This window comes from Tubulanus polymorphus, chromosome 7 (genome assembly GCF_964204645.1).
Source record: "Tubulanus polymorphus chromosome 7, tnTubPoly1.2, whole genome shotgun sequence".
Classification (NCBI taxonomy): Eukaryota; Metazoa; Nemertea; class Palaeonemertea; order Tubulaniformes; family Tubulanidae; genus Tubulanus; species Tubulanus polymorphus.
This window is the reverse complement of record NC_134031.1, coordinates 1,736,645-1,753,786: the sequence shown is the minus strand read 5'-3', so window position 1 is coordinate 1,753,786 and position 17,142 is coordinate 1,736,645. Positions and strand designations below refer to the sequence as shown.

At 36.6% G+C, this 17,142-nt stretch overlaps 4 protein-coding genes across 6 annotated transcripts; 2 read left to right on the top strand and 2 right to left on the bottom strand.

Moving 5' to 3' along the window:
• Nucleotides 1-330: 330 nt before the first annotated feature.
• LOC141908017 (nose resistant to fluoxetine protein 6-like) lies at nt 331-7,108 on the bottom strand. 3 transcript variants are annotated; one of them, XM_074797783.1, is made up of 17 exons: nt 6,703-7,108; nt 6,344-6,482; nt 6,083-6,234; nt 5,764-5,866; nt 5,548-5,644; nt 5,229-5,413; nt 4,988-5,050; nt 4,339-4,506; nt 4,064-4,157; nt 3,890-3,982; nt 3,463-3,640; nt 3,296-3,375; nt 3,010-3,132; nt 2,462-2,612; nt 2,009-2,198; nt 1,503-1,645; nt 331-991 (listed from the first exon to the last, which is right to left on the bottom strand). In XM_074797783.1, the coding sequence occupies exons 1-17, from the start codon at nt 6,898-6,900 to the stop codon at nt 878-880; spliced, it is 2,271 nt and encodes a 756-aa protein (XP_074653884.1). In that variant the 5' UTR covers nt 6,901-7,108; the 3' UTR covers nt 331-877. The 3 variants fall into 3 exon arrangements, with proteins under 3 accessions (XP_074653884.1, XP_074653886.1, XP_074653885.1); XM_074797785.1 differs by lacking the exon at nt 6,703-7,108 and adding an exon at nt 6,589-6,662; XM_074797784.1 differs by lacking the exon at nt 4,988-5,050.
• LOC141908018 (protein CutA homolog) lies at nt 7,104-9,851 on the top strand. The gene is made up of 6 exons (XM_074797787.1): nt 7,104-7,202; nt 7,401-7,576; nt 8,143-8,248; nt 8,456-8,505; nt 9,109-9,151; nt 9,269-9,851. Exons 1-6 carry the CDS (start codon nt 7,167-7,169, stop codon nt 9,338-9,340), a joined length of 483 nt encoding a protein of 160 aa, XP_074653888.1. The 5' UTR covers nt 7,104-7,166; the 3' UTR covers nt 9,341-9,851.
• Nucleotides 9,852-10,102: 251 nt separating this feature from the next.
• LOC141908504 (E3 ubiquitin-protein ligase PPP1R11-like) lies at nt 10,103-14,211 on the bottom strand. The gene is made up of 4 exons (XM_074798589.1): nt 14,030-14,211; nt 13,629-13,743; nt 12,975-13,109; nt 10,103-12,588 (listed from the first exon to the last, which is right to left on the bottom strand). Exons 1-4 carry the CDS (start codon nt 14,108-14,110, stop codon nt 12,545-12,547), a joined length of 375 nt encoding a protein of 124 aa, XP_074654690.1. The 5' UTR covers nt 14,111-14,211; the 3' UTR covers nt 10,103-12,544.
• A 370-nt stretch (nt 14,212-14,581) lies between these two features.
• On the top strand, nt 14,582-16,951 carry LOC141908286 (peptidyl-prolyl cis-trans isomerase NIMA-interacting 1-like). The gene is made up of 4 exons (XM_074798266.1): nt 14,582-14,674; nt 14,879-14,952; nt 15,046-15,154; nt 15,533-16,951. The coding sequence occupies exons 1-4, from the start codon at nt 14,614-14,616 to the stop codon at nt 15,760-15,762; spliced, it is 474 nt and encodes a 157-aa protein (XP_074654367.1). The 5' UTR covers nt 14,582-14,613; the 3' UTR covers nt 15,763-16,951.
• Nucleotides 16,952-17,142: the final 191 nt, after the last annotated feature.

Sequence of the window (17,142 nt, the reverse complement as noted above, 5' to 3'; positions counted from 1 at the left end):
CAATGATATATACCGGTAAGGCTTAAAAAAAATTGCTACCTTGTTTCTCCGCTCTGCTGAGCTTAAATGTTGACCCGGCCGGCCGCCTATCTACCCTATACGTTACTTTTTTTTAAAATCGTGATCAATTTAACCATAACAGACCCGGCCGCTATAGAAACGAACTGTTTATAAATTTTATCATATTTTACAAAAATGACCCGGCCGCTGCGGAGAAACAAGGTATCATTTTTGTTTAGCCTGATGTAGATTCTGTAATGTAATGCGCTATATATCAAACATCCTTCATCAACAACCAATTAAAGAATCTATATCTCTTCTATGCAATGTATTGCCGATTTTCAGTTTCAACAATGTATTAAAATATGTTTTATTAATTAATCTAAATTATGCTTCTCTGAGTTTTCATAGTCCGATTAAAAAGCCAGGGTCCAGTTCCACAGTTGTGAGTTGAGATTTGACTCTGGGTTAACTCATCGAAAATGAACTAACTTTAACTCAGAGTTAACTCTAACTTGCAACTGTGGAACTGGGTCCTGAACTTGTGGCTGCCTCCGATAAATTACCATCATAATCCAATCCAAGTAATTTCAAAATACACAACCATTTTAAATTGTTGTTACAACAGAACGCAATAATATTTGAAATAGAAGTTGTCATATCACTACAATCCCTGGAAATTTAATCATATCTGAGAAAATTGTGGGTAGGCAGCCATCTTTCTGGGTTTCTTCCAGATCTTGCTAGTTAGTTGCACAGTATATTTTTTCCCCAAATATTAAAATCTGTATCAATGACAACATGCAATTATCTCATCATAATCACCATCATCGTTCCGGTCTGAGGGTTTCGTTGTTGAGGATGAGGCTACACAGTTTCAGGTGCGTTTAAGGAAGAGTTTCTCGAGGGATAGAAACGGTGATTCGACTAACAGAGCAAGAATCAGAGCCAAACCGTACGACACGACAGAATGAGCCAAAAACAATACAGCCTGAAAAATAAATTCACACATTATTATACGTACATGTTAAACCCCTCGAGACTGCATTCAGTAGACTCGACTTGCCTCGGATTCTCAAGGGACCGAGTAAAGCAGACGCTTCCTCTTTGCATAAACAATATGTCAGTGAAACTCACTTAATTCAGATAAATCTGAATTATGAAATAGTTTACATGCGTCCAGGTTAAATGGACCAAATATTTCTTCTGGATTAAGCGAAAATTCGGATTGAAAAATCCGAATTAAGCGAGTTCTACTGTAGTTAAAAATTTTCTTATTCCAACTCCTGTAATAAGGACCCATTCTTTCTCCAACTTCAACGAGTTCACATATTGTACCGTCAAGAGAATTTTAATTTACTGTTTCAGCAATATCAGGATTCCATCAAGAACAATCGGAGCAAAGATGGGTGATCACAGTTTGAAAATCCGAGGCAATCAGTTCTTTGGCACATGCGGGAACAAATCACTGGATACATGATTACACATTGTAATATGCTTACCATGTTAAAATTAGTAAAATGAATCGGTTTCAGTTGAGTAACGTTAAAGACAATCAGCCACATGGGATGAATTAAATACGCACAGTACGTTAATCTACTGAATGGAATCCACAATTTACTCGACAGAATATTCGTTACGGGACCTAAAATATAGACAAAAACACATTTCAAAAATAAAGATCAATAGAGTAGACTGCCACCAGTCACACTTGAGAGTGATATCCTAGTTGAATGTAGGTTCCGAAAAATATTTCAACAAAATCCCAAGTTGAACGGTTTATCTCTGAGTCGATGATATCCATCTTGATAGCGGAGCCTATAGGATCCAGTTCCGCAATTGAAGGTTACGTTTGTAGATTAAAATAACATGTAATTCATTTTCGATATTTTAGCTCTAGAGTCAAGTCTGTTGAACTGGATCCTACTGATAGATTGCTATCATAGATTAAAGAGAAACTATGCTCATCGAGAGTTGGAACATCTTTTGTGTTCTAATGTACATGTACCTCCAAATCCGTGACAAGTAGCGAAGACGACCCAAGCGACACCTGCTGACCAGGCTAATCTACTGAACGCGTTATAGAATGCGCTGACGGTACTCGTTATCGGTGTTCCATTTCGGATATCTCCATAGAAACCATATATCACAGACAAATTCATAATCGCCACTAACAACCACAATATAAACACCAATATCTACAAAGATGAAAGAGCAAGTAATGAGTAAGTAATGAATAACCGCGCAGGGCTGCCAATCTCTGAAAAGTGTTATAAGTAACAAGTTGAATATATTTTTAGGAGCATTTAATTTGAAAAACTGGTATGAAGGAAAATGCCAAATTAATCAGTAAATCACTGATAAGGCCTTCACTATATACATTTCATATTCCACCAGAACATGCCAGAAGAGAGTTCTAGAATCTGAAGGAATCGATCAAAATTCAGCTTAGAATTCTTACCTTATTCCAGTTAAAAACCTTCTTGCATTCAGTAAGAAACAGCAGCGAACCGACTAATAAACCCAGTAAATATGGAGCTATGCGTGTATATGGTTTACTGTACATTACATCCCAAACCAGATCACTAGCTGTTTGATTGGAGTGCAGTGGCCTAGAAGAAAATAAATCATCCAGATTTATTTATATAGATAGAACTACTACAGATAGACAGTACAGGCTTCTTACAGATTACGAAATCCAAAATTCAGTTATTTCCCTGGTTTCCCCTCACCCTCGACCATAAGTTCCCGGATTAAATCAAGATATTCTCAGTGGTAGCTGATACTTATCAAGAGGTTCCTCAAATCATTTGTGAACAAAAATCCCATAATTTTAAAGAGAAGAAAAGAGTCAGAATTCCCTGATCTGTAAGAAGCCTGCTGATAAAACTACCGTAAGTGTGACTGGGTCCAAACCCAAGGATAGATATTGCCACAGTCTGTGTTTGTTTCAATTAGTTGTTTACACCAACACCTCAAATCAACACATAACAAATATTTTTCATTTACCTTTGCACGGTAACTCCGGCAACCATGACAGGAGGAAGATTAAAATATCGTGACAGACATCCGCTAGCCACCAGTGTCGCGGTTATTAGTAGCGTTATGACTATAATACCAGCTTTACGATATCTATTCATCAAAAAATTTACAAATAATATGTGTATTGTTCTGGGTACTCACAGCAAAAATAGATACTATCAGAATGCACATCAAGCAAATGGTAAATATCAAGCCTTTTGCCGTAGAAGATATCAATTTTCAGTTCAGTAATCGCTGTATCATTTTACTATACCTGTACAGTAAAATCAATAGTGGAGGTGTGATCACATAAAACTGCATATCATTAGCTAAATACCAGCTCCAATCCATGCACTAAAAATACCAATGAAACCCTTCTTGATATGCTTGAAAAAGGTCAAGTCAGTTAGCTGTGTATTCAGATAGAATAGACGTAACTACCTGTTTCATTTCGTGTTGCGGGTAAAAATTATTTATATACAGTAAATTCGTCCACCAGTATTTGTTGCATGATGTGACGTAATCGCTTTCTCGTAGTATCGGCGACATCGGACCATTACCGAAATATCCGGTCAAAGTCGCGTAGATCATCACGATAAACATGTAAGCAGGTGTTAAACTGAAAATACACGAACAATCAAACATCAATTTCACAATGTGCAGCAAATAATTGATGATATTTGTACTGATTAGCTATATATGATTATTTGAATGGTTTCTTTTGTCTGTACTGTAAACTGATGTAAATTATGAGTTTTCTCCTCTTTTTCCTTCAAAATGTAAACATTTGTTTGCGAATAAATACTATGTATATTACTACGAGACCAAAAAACATAAATTTGTTGTCTACTTGAAATGGTCATCTCACCGCCAGAATCTATGGAAATAGAACTTCCACCATTTTAAAGCGCCGTCATTCTGCTTCAAATGATTCAAAGTGACGTAACCGACCAATAATCCACTAGAACGGCAATAAAATCCATGTCAGATCGCGTTGAAGAATCCTCATCGTGAGATCCTCACGAGGGGTTCAATTGCTTACCTCAGGAAAAAGAACGTATCAACAGAAAATGTACCATTTCCGATCACTTGGAATGTGAACGTTTTAATAATACCAGTCGCTTCTAGTAAATTATCTAAAAAAGAAAGAAGATGAACATCAAATTAACATCAGGGAAATTATGATTAGAAACCCATGAACTGAATCCAGTTCTACAGCTGCGAGTAAGATTGGTGTTAGTTTAGTTCAATGTCAATGAGTTATCAAAACTAGCAACTGTAGAACAGGGTCCTGATGACCTTGTACAACTCTCTTACCGATAATTCCTGCAGAAATTGCGAATGTGTGACCGAGAATAATCCATAACATGCTCAACACTCGTATCCCGTGAAGCGTAGGAATGCTGCCTCGAGGTTGAGTTGTATCGAATATTTTCAGTACGTTCGTTACGGCTGAAAACGCAATCATGAATCGACAAGTCAATCCTGAAATAAACACATAATTCTATCAATGTTAAACACTGTTATTCAATATTCTCTGAATGCTTTTTAGGAAGTTTTCCAAAAGAATTACTCACAATCGGAAAATAACTTTTTCTAAAACTGGGGTGGATGCTTATTTACAAATTTCCTGTATTTTTCCATGTGATTAAACAAAATTCAAGGAATTTCTTGGTTTAAAATTTACCATTTAATTTAATTTTTCATGAATGACGCATTTATAAATAAATGTGTGTTAATGATACATCAAAATTCATTGAGTTTTCCAGGGTTTTTTTGTGCAAAATTTATCTCATTCCCTGAGATTTCCCTGATTGCCATCAGATTTTGATGAAGGGATGATGAAAATTACATATAAGCTATAATTGACTGAATTTCTCTTAGAGATCAAAAGTTGAATGTTAAATCATATCAGAAAATTATTGGAACGGGAAATAAGTGAGGTTGTGGTGGTTTATATACCAACCGAACTGTTTATTTTCATTTATTAATCCTTTATTTCGTAGGCGTAAATTACGTAAAATTCTTCCTAGAAGAATAGACGAAAACTTAGCAGAAAATAGAAATAGCCTTTAAATAAAACAAAACAAGAAAGTGAATCAATGAATCAATTTCTAGATTAAGCTAGTAAACATGTTTGTAACTTTTGAAGTGAAATAAGCCCCTGATTGATACTGTAAGACTTCAGTCTGCAGTGATGAACTTACTTCTGTTGCCATAGCCTTGTTCAGCAGTGCGTATAACCCCGGACAGTAAACCGGTACGTTCCTGTAAACCAGCGTCTGCTGTCGAATGATTCACGATGTATTGATCTCCCGGAACGCGATATCGATGATACAGATCATATACAGTACCGAGCAAAACTAAAACTACCAGAATCGCAGTAATACAACTAGCAAAATACAAAATACATAATTCAGTCTCATTTCAGTTAAATTTAATTAAGCATTTTTTTACTAAATCACTGACTTTTGGAGGTTAAAAAACGAAGCCATTTTGCTATTCAGGTCTTGCCATTTTACTTACATAGCTACAATGGCTCCAACACTTAGTGGTGGATATCCATGATTAGACCAGACATTGTCGACGTGTATGAAATCAGAACTAGAAAGCATTGATATCCCTGAAATAAGAGAGAACATGGAGAATAAAGAATCAAAATATAGGTAATCAATCCGATGATGTCAATGGTCATTCCATCCCGGCATCTTTTCTCCATAATAACAACAGATTCAAACTAACCTGCATTCAATACAGCTTGTACACTGGTATTATCACATGAATCTGGAAGACAAATCCCGACTACAACACCGAGCTGTACGATCATCACTTCTACTTTAGGAAACTGGAAATTTCAACAAGAAACAATAAACAGAAAATCTCCTAATCGCAAAGAAAACTCCTTGATTACCTACAAGATACCGGTAATGGTTTATTTTTGATGATTTCCACTACTATATCCTAATAGTCATCTTAAAGAATATTTTAATGATACAAAACAATTATGAAATATACAATCCAAAACAGACTAATCGGCTGAAAAGATATCGATCATATTTACCAGGGATGAACCGAGTAGTACTGTATTATACTGCCCCCTGATGGCAGTTCCGTTAATTAAACCACTGATATTCATACATTCATTCATATCTCCGAACCATTTGAAGTTACCAGTCAAAACTCCACCAGGCAGTTTACCAGTAGCGTCAAACACTGCAAATATGAAAATAGTTGCGAAAATTTAAATCATTCATCAAAAATATCATGAATCATAGGCAAAACTTTCATTACTAAGTTCAATTTCATTATGATTCATACATACTTTTTAAAGCAAGCAGATCTTTGTTTAAAAGTCCATTTAAGAAAATAGCTGTATCATTCAGACATTGTTCACTAGCGTTGTATTTCTCAGCTTGTGAAATTAGACGAGTTATTCCGCCATATTTCAGCGTAGTCGATGCCTGTGTACAAGATCACATTGATTGAAATGATAATTTTAAAGTATAGATGAAAGTCTTCAAAAGAGAAAAATACAGAAACTGAAAAAAATGTGTACGTCACACATACGCGGCCCCAAATAAGTAAGCGAATATACATTCTGCGATTCTCGCCCTTCGCTTTAATAACTTTGCCAAAATCACTATTCTACCTCGCGTTTGTGTTGTGGTGTACTTAACTTACTTTCGAATAAAATTCATGCACATGTGTCATGACATCTGTTTGTGTTCTAGGATCCTTCAGCGAATCCATCGCGTGCATTTCCTTTGTTAGTTCGTGGATAAATCGAGGCCCGGCGGTTTGGGCCCAAACAACTCCAGTATCTACATCAACATCAACAAGAATGAAAAATAACAGCACAAAAACTAATAATCTCGCCATTTTATTCACTGTCTCGCGTGGATCTTTGTTTCTACTGTTTATCCAGACGATGAAGACATATTTCACAATCTCAAATCTGGGTCTCTCCTATGACCGGAGCCGGAAATGTTCGAAATTTCGACGAAAAATGTTTTATTTTTGGAAATTCATGGGCGCCGCCATCTTGATTCTAGGTGGCAGCACCAACTGGGAATTCCCCAAATATTTACTCGCGTACTTCCGGTTCTGTTTGTATAGGCTAATACACCGATTGAGATATTCAATAGATGACAGCTAGATTGAAGGGTTGTCTTATATTTTGGGTAAGCAATAATAAGCCAAGAAACTCATACAATGATTGCATTCAAATGCATTGCGATGTATATTTAATCAAATTAAGGACATCCTTCCAGTCACTGTCATTTTTGTCAAACATAAATTGAAAAAACTATTTTATTTTTATGACCTTTTTTGACAGGGTATTTTAACATGTTTAAGTGTTTTCTGTATTTGTTTTTCAGATAAGTCTTACTCTGTTGTTGTCGATTTTTATGCCAAATTTAGTATCATTAGTTCGACACGCAGCAGTAACTATGGCTACGAAATCCGGCTATGCGACGACAGTACCGTCATCGGGAACGTATTCCATCGCTTACGTGACGTGCCCTAATATGGAAAAAGCTAAGACCATTGCGAGGTAAGTATGAAGAGAAAATTGAGAGACAAACCGCAACTGTAGGGTTAATCAGCCAAAGTCTATTTAGACTTGCTTTGAACAGATGTTGGGTGCTATAATTCATTCAGTTTTAGTAGTAATTCATACCTGGTATAAGTGTTAAAATGATGAGCACAGATGGACAGCTGAAATAAAATTGATTTTGAATCCATTTTATGCTGTGTACAAAAAGTCTAATACTTAACTCAAGTTGAATGAAGAAAAAAGACTTGATACCCTGAAAGATTTTATCAATGATATGTTTCCGTATGAATTGAAGTTAAAAGTTCAGCTGCCCGTCTGGTGGTCATTTTAACAACAATATCAGGTATAACTGACAGAGCTAGGCCACCCCATGTCCTCACAAGCCAAGTTGAAACTCGACACTAACCCTAATCATCTGGACCCAGTTCCACAGTTGTACTCTGAGTTAAAGTTAGTTCATTTTCAATGAGTTAACTCAGGGTCAAATCTTAACCCCGAACTGTGGAACTGGATCCTGCTCTTTTATCCAAGGTCAGTGGCATAATTTTTGTTTTCATTTTTAGCGGTTTGGTGAAAAATAAATTAGCTGCCTGTGTAAATATAATTCCTAAAGTTGAATCAGTTTATGAATGGGAAGGAGAAGTCAAAACTGATGAAGAAATTCTATTGGTAAGTAAGAGATACTGCTGCTGCCGCTGTAGTCAGTAACCTGTCTGTGGTTTAGTTTCACGATCGGATATTTTCACGTTGGTATAAGCCCATCCGATTATAAAAAGCTTACCACCAACGATTAGGTAACTAACTACTGCCGCTGCTATACTGTTTAAGTTGTTTCACTTTCAGAAAGATTGATTCTCAATTATCTTTTTTGAATAGATGATCAAAACACGAACAACTAGAGTTAATGATATGACCGAATATGTAAAGTAAGTTATGCTGTTATTTTGTTGATGAAAAACTTTGCTTGGATTCAGAAAAATGACCTTAAATCAGGGTTCATACAGATCAGGGAATTGCAGATTCTTTTCCCTTCAGAGAGTTCTGACTCTTCTTGAAAACCAGGAAAACTCAGGGAATTTGAATTTTTAATGTCATGTTGTTCTTGCTGGTGATGAGTGACACTTACAGGAACCTCTTGATGAAAAACAGCTTCCACTGAAGATATTATATAATTCAATTAGGATGTTTTTGGTCAAGAGTCGGAGAAATATCATGGAATTTTGTATTCCTTGATCTTTTATTTGAACTCAATGTCGCTGCCACAGTGTATACATGTATTTATAAATACCAAAACCAATTGAATATTCTTCAATTTCTTTCTATTCATATTCTATTCATTTCTTCAATTTGCTAAATATAACTTGTTTTTTTTTACCACAAGACGAATCGAGTCCATGGTTTTACTAGTGCTTTTGTTATACAAAGAAAGAACAAATACGAAAAATGACATTTTGTCTACTGGAAATAAATGAATGCTATGTTTAGATATAGAGATAAAAGATGTCAAATCTTTCGATGTTTATTTTCAGAATTAACCATCCATATGACGTAGCTGAAGTGATCACTTCAAAGGTAGTTTTTTATATCAGATACATTCATTACTATTCTCTTGAGTAGAAAGTTTAGAACACGTCTTTAGATTGCTGAAGCATAAATGAAGTTTTTAATGATTGTAATTGATATTTTCAGATCGATCAAGGTAACCCGGCGTATTTGAAATGGCTTGGAGATGTCGTCGAAAGCAAAGAAGAAACGTTCTAAATCCACAGTTAAATAATATCTACAATTCTCATATCAATATTACTAGTAGCTAGTGTCGATTTAAATTTTGTATGCACTCAGAAAACCTTGAGATCTTTGCTTAAAACTGTTTGAAATTCATAAATTGTGCTCAAATTCTATAAAGACGTATATAATGAAGTATCAAAAATTAGAATCCCACTTTCCAACGTTTTCTCGCGAAATTCAAATTCTCTTGATGCATTTATTTATGCAGTGCAAACTCAGGTGATGTTAGATATTTATTTGAATGCAATTTTTTTCGCGAAAACTTTAAAAAAATGTTGAAAAGTTTTAAACCAAGTGCTTAATTTATGTTCAAAGATCAGCGTTTGCCCTATTTTATGTCATTTACACACATATTATCACCAGCGTTTTAACCCTTTGGTCGCGGTTTGTTAATAATGACTGGTGTCACTCTGTTAAGATGTTCCGACTCATTTATATTTACATGAATATTAAAATCGGTGTATGTCATTACAGTACACAAAAACCTTTTCAATTTTTTCGGTTGTTGTCACCTCTAACAGAATCTTCCACGAGATTTACAAGTCAAGAAATCCTTTCGTATCTTTGCTTGCCATCGTTTAGCTTACATCACTATGAGCTTCGGCAGGAGGCAATCTAACCCTGGCAAGCGAGGATATGCTTACCCCACCACATCAAACTAGGTCACCGGAGGAATCCTTAAAACCTTCACCGGAAAGGGGAAAAATTATAACTCAAAAATTGTAATTTGGGGTAAATTAGTCTATTTGTATAAAAGCTAATTACAATTGATAATGATTATTACATTATATATATATATATACATATAGACAGGTATAATTTAATCAATACAATTTGTTTCAATCAATTAAAACTCGATAACAACAAAAAATGACCCAGCTCCACGGAAGTGATGAGTCTAAATCAATATAGTCTGAACCGAAGTTTATACCGTGGAACAGGCCAGCTGAGGCAAAAGAGGTCAAGTATCATTTCAAAATTCACTTCAGAGTGTTCAACTCTAACAGTCACTGAATACCGGCATTATCAAGAATACTGTATTTGTGATGTTTCCAATCGTTCGTCTTTGGCATCTTATTATTAACCCTCACATGCCGCAGGAGTAATTCCATTAAAGCTGATGCGCGATTAATTATTTTGAGATTTTTATAACGAAATGTTACAACGAGATCAGAACGCAACAACTAAAAACAGTCAAATTCAATAACTTATCGAATATAATATTCTACATATATTACATATGCATCGACCTTCGAGTTTCGCGCAAGTTTCGTTTGATGATGAAACACGGTTTCTAGAAACAAGAAACAAAAAGATCGACTCAGATCACAAATAATTCATTGTGTCACACATCACAGAGGACTCATCACAATTGATAATAGATAGTCGAATACCGGTAAATTCAGTATCAATTACCTGGAGCTAGTAGCAATCAAAGACGCTTTTAGTTCTAAAAAAAAACATATCAACTTAAGACGAGTCTCAAGATTCAAGATCATTGTTACATTTAAGTCACGACTGTAAAATGGGCCGGCAGGTTTTTTCAAATAGTGTATCTTAACGACTATTGTCAATTGTGATGTCGCAGTTCCTGTGGCCGACTCCAGCTACAGTGAACCTCACTTTATTTCTATATTAGATTTCAGGACCAGACCATGTATAACACGTGACGTATCGCTATGATATGGAATTGAATGTCAATTTGACAGAGATTCACACGTGACACAAGTCGAGGTAGGCTCGTATTCAAGGTTCCTACAATTCCTGGTATCCAGAATTCAAGGACTTTTTAAGGAGTAATTTTCAAAATTCAAGGAGGTTTTCGCGGTCATATATAAGGAAAAAAAGTCGAAAATTCAAAAACAAAATCCATGTTTTTCTCAAATTTTGATCAGTTGTTGTGTGTGCCGTTTTGGTTTTACATGTCTAAATCTCAAAGTGAAACAACTTTCATTCACAAGTCACACAGTGAAGAATAATAGAATACACTGTCTTCTGAAAAGGACCTTTTGAAAATTTTTAATAGGACTTTCCCAGAATTTAAGGAGTTTCAAGGAGTTTATGGATATTTCTCAAAATTAAAGGATTTTCAAGGACCTTGAAAAATATATTCAAAAATCAAGGAGTTTTCAAGGATTCAAGGAGTTGTAGGGACCCTGGTATTACACAGTAACATACAGTACTACTCGCGCTACAAGTATACAACAACATCGTTTATAGTCAACACTCATTCAGCACAATTAAATCATTTATTCAGGTACAATACTTGGTACCGCAGTAATACATGCGCAGCAGTTGAAATAAACACCGACTCTCTCTTCTCCCCGAACCTGCTTGCCTCAATTTCTATCAAAATAATCCTCAAGATTTTGCATACGGAAATATCCGATCTCGAGATTCAGTTCGGTAAATGAAGTCGGCTAGCAGTTTCCCTGATATTCCCTGCGCGCGATACGTTAATTCTGCGATTCACCGATCGTCACCGATCCTTGGTAACCGTTGTACGTAAAACAGGGAGGGAGAACACGGATGATAGTCCACACGTTCTATGATTATCAGTATACGCGGAGGAATGAATGAACTGTACACGTCTCTAAACATGATCTCTAATACACTTAAGGGGCACTCAGGTCGCCCTTACAACTGCAACTACAACTAGAAGCGACTGGTTCGAGCAACTGGCAGCGATCGTCAGCGACTGGTTTTTCCCCAGTCGCAGCGACCTGAGCGCGTCTACAACTGACAGCGACGGGTCGGCGACGCAAAAACTGCCAGTCGCTATGAGTTGAACATGTTGAACTTTCAGCAACGCGTCGCAGCGACTACCACTAGTTGTACAGCGTTTTTGTCGACCTGAGCGCTACTGCAACTGATTTCCGCGTTGTAGGGAAGTACTATAGTCATTTTGAACAGATCACATGATCAATTGAACATGGGCGGCGCCATTTTGAACAGATCACATGATCAATTGAATCGCGCATTGCAGCGACGGTCGTAGGGCGACCTGAGCGCGCACTGATTAGCGTTGAACGTTTCAATCCCGTTGCTGCCGGTCGCTTCTAGTTCTAGTTGTAAGCGACCTGAGCGCGGTTACAACTCGTGGTCTTCAGTTGCGTCGCGTCGTAGGGCGACCTGAGTGCTGCTTTAGACGAACACACCGATGACTAGTTTGATTTACTACGTTTCACCGGGTTGTTCACTATTATCCATATCATCTGCACCTACAAAATAATCGAAAATTGAATCTAATTATTTCATTCATCAAATGTTGGTTCTACGATAGTTAAACTAAATTGTTTGATTCTCGTTCAAAATTAAGTTATAGAGTTGAAACAAATTGAGCAATTTTTAACTTCAAATGAAATTTGACTTTACTTCGGTCTAGAGACTAGTAATTCAGTCAGCTAAATGAAACTCAAATAATTCAATAATTCCACTCAAAATACACTAGAATCTGTGAAACCAGTCCAATCTTCTGTGGATTCCTAACACCAGTCAACTCTCAAATATGACAGATTTTACAGCCAAATTTAGGAAAAACTTTTAATTTCCTGATTCTTGTTTCAGTATCCAGTAAACTATTTCAGTGGGTTGAATGAAAACTGACCTCTTTGATTTGAGTCCGGTTGAGGGCGGAAACATTTTTTCTTGTGACCGCGACAATGTCCGGTACAATCGTCATCATCATCCTCTTCACCGGACGATTCTCCGAATAACTTTGGTTTTTCATAAATACAACAACCTACAATAACGAACAACAAGAGATCAGAGGGCGGCTTTTGACTCAACTCACCGGGAAATGATTAGTCTGAATACCAGCTGTTGTTACCGGTTCCCTACAACTGTGGAATGACGGCTAGGTACTAGAATAGGAAATGATATAATTGAGGGTGAATAAATAAAACCAGTATCAATGACCAACCCCAGTATTGCAAACCGGATACTGTCAGATAAAGTGAAGTTGGTCACTGGTTTTATCCATTCACTATCAATCACGACAAGTCCCTCAACTTTTTTCCTGATAACTTCGACTCTGAGGCTTTACAGCCTATTCTTATCTGCTTCGATGTCTCGCTTTGTTGCCACTTGGAAAAACAGCGTTGATTAATCTTAATTAATTTCGCTTCAAGAAACGATTTACCCATGAGTTACTAGGCCTTGTAAAATACCGGATTACTGATTATCAGAAAGTAAAACGATAAGAACTAATTAATCCGAGTTTATAATTAAAAAGATTTTTCGAGATATTCATGATTCTTACATTTAGATTTCTTTTTCCCGAGCATTTCGTTGTCTATCGTATCGTCGGTCCAAGATACTTTACGATCGTTTTTCGGTTTGCGCAACTTTAGGACAACACTCGGACTTCGCAAATCCTACAAATCAAAATTCAAAAAGTGAGATCCACCAGCGACAGGAGGGTCCACAGGACAGAGTTGAGTAGAGAGTGGAGGCGACAGATCGGGTCCAGATCAGGGGCAGAGTTTAAACGCTGTAAATATTATCAGAACTCAATAGATACACAGTCTCACAGATATCAAGATCAAAGGAAAATTGGAATCAAAAGTAAGTTGGAAATTCCTCACGTTTTCCAAAGGCAAATTAATTGCAATATTTTAATTTTTAAAATTAAAATAAATTGAATTGATTTACTATTTTTACCTGATCGCTTGAAGAATCAGTCTTAACGATTGTTTCTGACACTGCGACAGCTGTAGGAGTCAAATGGCCTCCTTCAGCCATTCTTACAAGCTTTCTTTGATTAATACAGCGAGAAAATGTCTAAATTACCCAAAATAAAAACAACTTCGCCCTATTGCAAAAATCTTCGGTTCGTATACCGGCTAGTGCTGCCATCTAAAATCAATTCAATTCTTTCAGTGGTTGATTTTTGTTTTAGTTGGGCTTGCCTTGTTGGGAAAATGTTGGGTTGATAGGAGTTTCGCTTGCTTTTAGGGTAGCCATAAGTGTCACACGCTTAGTCCCCACCTACTTGATAACGAGAACCGCGAGAAGTTCCTTGTTACCTGCTAAACAGCACTGGACATGCTCGACACTGGACAGACTAAATTGAAAACTTTGGATACAAAGGCCCTACTAGAGTCCTAAATATCAACAGGCCCGTTTAGCTGCAAATTAGTTTGTGTGCCTTTTATTTCCTTTTCTTCACTGGTCACCGCATCTTTATTAAGTAGCTCGTTCATTTGCCGATAGATGGCGAGTTAGTAACAGATTGAATTATCAAAATGGCGGACAATGTTGGACCGCTACCCGACGGATGGATAGCCAAAGATAGCCGGTCTACGGGTAAATACCTATCATATACCTGCATTAGATGATGCAAATAATAGTACCCGTCATTTCTGTCGACGCGAAGCAACAAATTAACACGTATAATTACCTTATTTATGTAAAAACGTCTTTGAAATTGTATTTGGTTCGCCTAATTGGCGGCAGGGGGCGATATCGTACGGTGTGAATTTTGAATACTTAATGTCCTTTTTTTCTCAGGTAAAGTCTACTATCTGAATTCATACACGAAACATAGTCAGTGGGAGAAACCGACCGAACCAGCATCAGATCAGGTTTGTTTATTTTAGAAATATGCCATTTCCCCACCAAAAAAGCGTAAGTTGCTCGACCGTTGGGGGATATATTATGATGGTATATATTTGTAGGTGCGTTGCGCTCATTTATTGGTTAAACACGCTGAATCGAGGCGACCTTCATCGTGGAAAGAGGACGTTATCACCAGATCTAAAGAGGAAGCGCTCGAAATATTAGAAGGTATTTTTCATTCTTGCCTATGAACAGTTCTGGTGAATGTGGCTGCTGACCTGGAAAACTCAGAGTCTGAGAATGTGACAAATTTTGGTAAAAAATGGGAAAACTCTCGGGAATTAATATAGGCTAGTGACCACACGTTTTAATTAAACAACGCATGATTCGTGAAAAAAAAACATAAATTTTTATATTTGAAACAAAGACAGTTCTCCATTCACCTGCTGCAAACTCATTCATGCCTATTCCATTTACTAAGTGTAAGTCATCATTGAGATTAAGTCTGATGAATATGAGATAAGTATATCAGTAAAAGGAGATAGGGGAGAAGTGGCGCCGTCTAGTGGCTGTCTGAAGTGACACTGTTGTCTCGGTATTTTTCAGGATTTCGTCGACGTATCGTATCTGGTGAAGTTTCATTCGCTGATCTAGCGAGTGTCGAAAGCGATTGTTCGTCGGCTAAAAAGGGCGGAGACCTCGGACCGTTCGGGCGTGGCCAAATGCAGAAACCGTTTGAGGAAGTGTCGTTTAATTTGAAAGAGAACGAGATCAGCGATCCGGTTTATACCGATTCTGGTATTCACATCATAAAACGATTACCGCTGGACCAGTAAAAAAAACTGTGCGTTCAAACGACAAAATACGGAATTTCTCGCTTATTTTCTGACATTATGTTCTAAATATTATGTATGTAAATCAGGTGTCAATCAGCAGCCCTTCAGGCATTCGAAAAGTAATGTGAAAGTCTTGACAATGCGCTGATGAAATATCTGGGTCTGCAGTTGCTCAAAAGTTGGTTAAAGATTACTTGCTGATGAATACCATAGTAAGACTTAATTGTCAACTATTTCAACTATCCACTGGTTAACTCTAACCAACTTTTCAGCCACTGCAGCCCCTGGGCCCAGTTCTATAGACTGGTATTAACTTTAACCTGGAGGCTTACTAAATTCATTTCCAATTGAGTTAAAGATGATACCAGTCTATAAAACTGGGCCTTGGATCTTTATAGTTCATTTTCAATTAAGCACGTCTCTTTGTGAAGTTTTGAAAACATGAAGTCTCTGAACGAGCATATGTATCAGAGGAATCAAATGTCCAAATGGTGCAGGGAACAGGCTGCAGAGTGATGCCTATGTAATCATCAAAAAAAATGAATTGAATTCCCTTGAAAAATTGTTAGTGTAAGAAGTAACAGTTAAAACGCAAACAAACAAACCACTATTCATGATGCAAACTTTGTCTCCTAAGAATATAAATGTTTTATTTATGTCGTCAAAAACGTACACTCGTACTATGGGGCTAATTTGTTTATAGTGTCATAAGAATTGATATTGCAGCCCCTTCAAATGCATTTTACTCTTTTGTTTTATAATTAATTCATGGTAGTGTAATTCACTATCGTAAAATTTTCCTACCTCTTTCAATGTATTCAGTTCTCTCTAAGGTTTAGATGGAGCATTTGCTGAGAGATATCGGTGTTGTTTTATTGGTTGTTCAGCCATTGATAATGTCCTCACCTTATTAATTACTCTAACGCTGTAGCTGTTGTGCTATATATTATATGCTATATGCATCATTCAATTTTGTCTTTTAAGACCCAAATTTCGAGTCAAAACCCGATGTCTCAAACCTCAAATCTTTAGATCTGTCTCGATGAATTCATGGTATCAGTAATCAGCTAGTTTCTTACATATATTTATCTGAAGCCTAAGAGGTTAGTTTATAATCAATAAGAGTCAGAATTTATTTTTTGTGTTATGTATAATTAATCATGACATTGAACAATAAAATCATTTAACATCTCAGAATTTTTTAGTTCGTTTTGTTTAACCTATTAAAATGGAGTTGGTTTTGACTGTTGATCTTCTTGACAATCCTCCGTCTGGTGAATGATGCAATGAATTCCCTGATGCACTGAATTCCCAATGAGTTCCCGCATTAAGTCCTCTGATCTGAAACAGGAGGCTAAGGATACTTCCCTGAGTGATCTG

Coding starts and splice junctions, on each gene's coding strand:
- LOC141908504 (XM_074798589.1), bottom strand. CDS start 14,110: ATGGCTGAAGGAGGCCATTTGACTCCTACAGCTGTCGCAGTGTCAGAA. Junction 13,744..14,029: donor CTGATTCTTCAAGCGATCAG/GTAAAAATAGTA, acceptor TTTGATTTGTAG/GATTTGCGAAGTCCGAGTGT. Junction 13,110..13,628: donor CGGGAAAAAGAAATCTAAAT/GTAAGAATCATG, acceptor TCGTTATTGTAG/GTTGTTGTATTTATGAAAAA.
- LOC141908286 (XM_074798266.1), top strand. CDS start 14,614: ATGGCGGACAATGTTGGACCGCTACCCGACGGATGGATAGCCAAAGAT. Junction 14,953..15,045: donor CCGAACCAGCATCAGATCAG/GTTTGTTTATTT, acceptor ATATATTTGTAG/GTGCGTTGCGCTCATTTATT. Junction 15,155..15,532: donor AGCGCTCGAAATATTAGAAG/GTATTTTTCATT, acceptor GGTATTTTTCAG/GATTTCGTCGACGTATCGTA.
- LOC141908018 (XM_074797787.1), top strand. CDS start 7,167: ATGACAGCTAGATTGAAGGGTTGTCTTATATTTTGG. Junction 7,203..7,400: donor AGGGTTGTCTTATATTTTGG/GTAAGCAATAAT, acceptor TTTGTTTTTCAG/ATAAGTCTTACTCTGTTGTT. Junction 7,577..8,142: donor AAAGCTAAGACCATTGCGAG/GTAAGTATGAAG, acceptor TTTCATTTTTAG/CGGTTTGGTGAAAAATAAAT.
- LOC141908017 (XM_074797783.1), bottom strand. CDS start 6,900: ATGGCGAGATTATTAGTTTTTGTGCTGTTATTTTTCATTCTTGTTGAT. Junction 5,051..5,228: donor ACAAGGCTATGGCAACAGAA/GTAAGTTCATCA, acceptor CTATTCTTCTAG/GAAGAATTTTACGTAATTTA. Junction 4,158..4,338: donor AATTTCTGCAGGAATTATCG/GTAAGAGAGTTG, acceptor TTTCTTTTTTAG/ATAATTTACTAGAAGCGACT.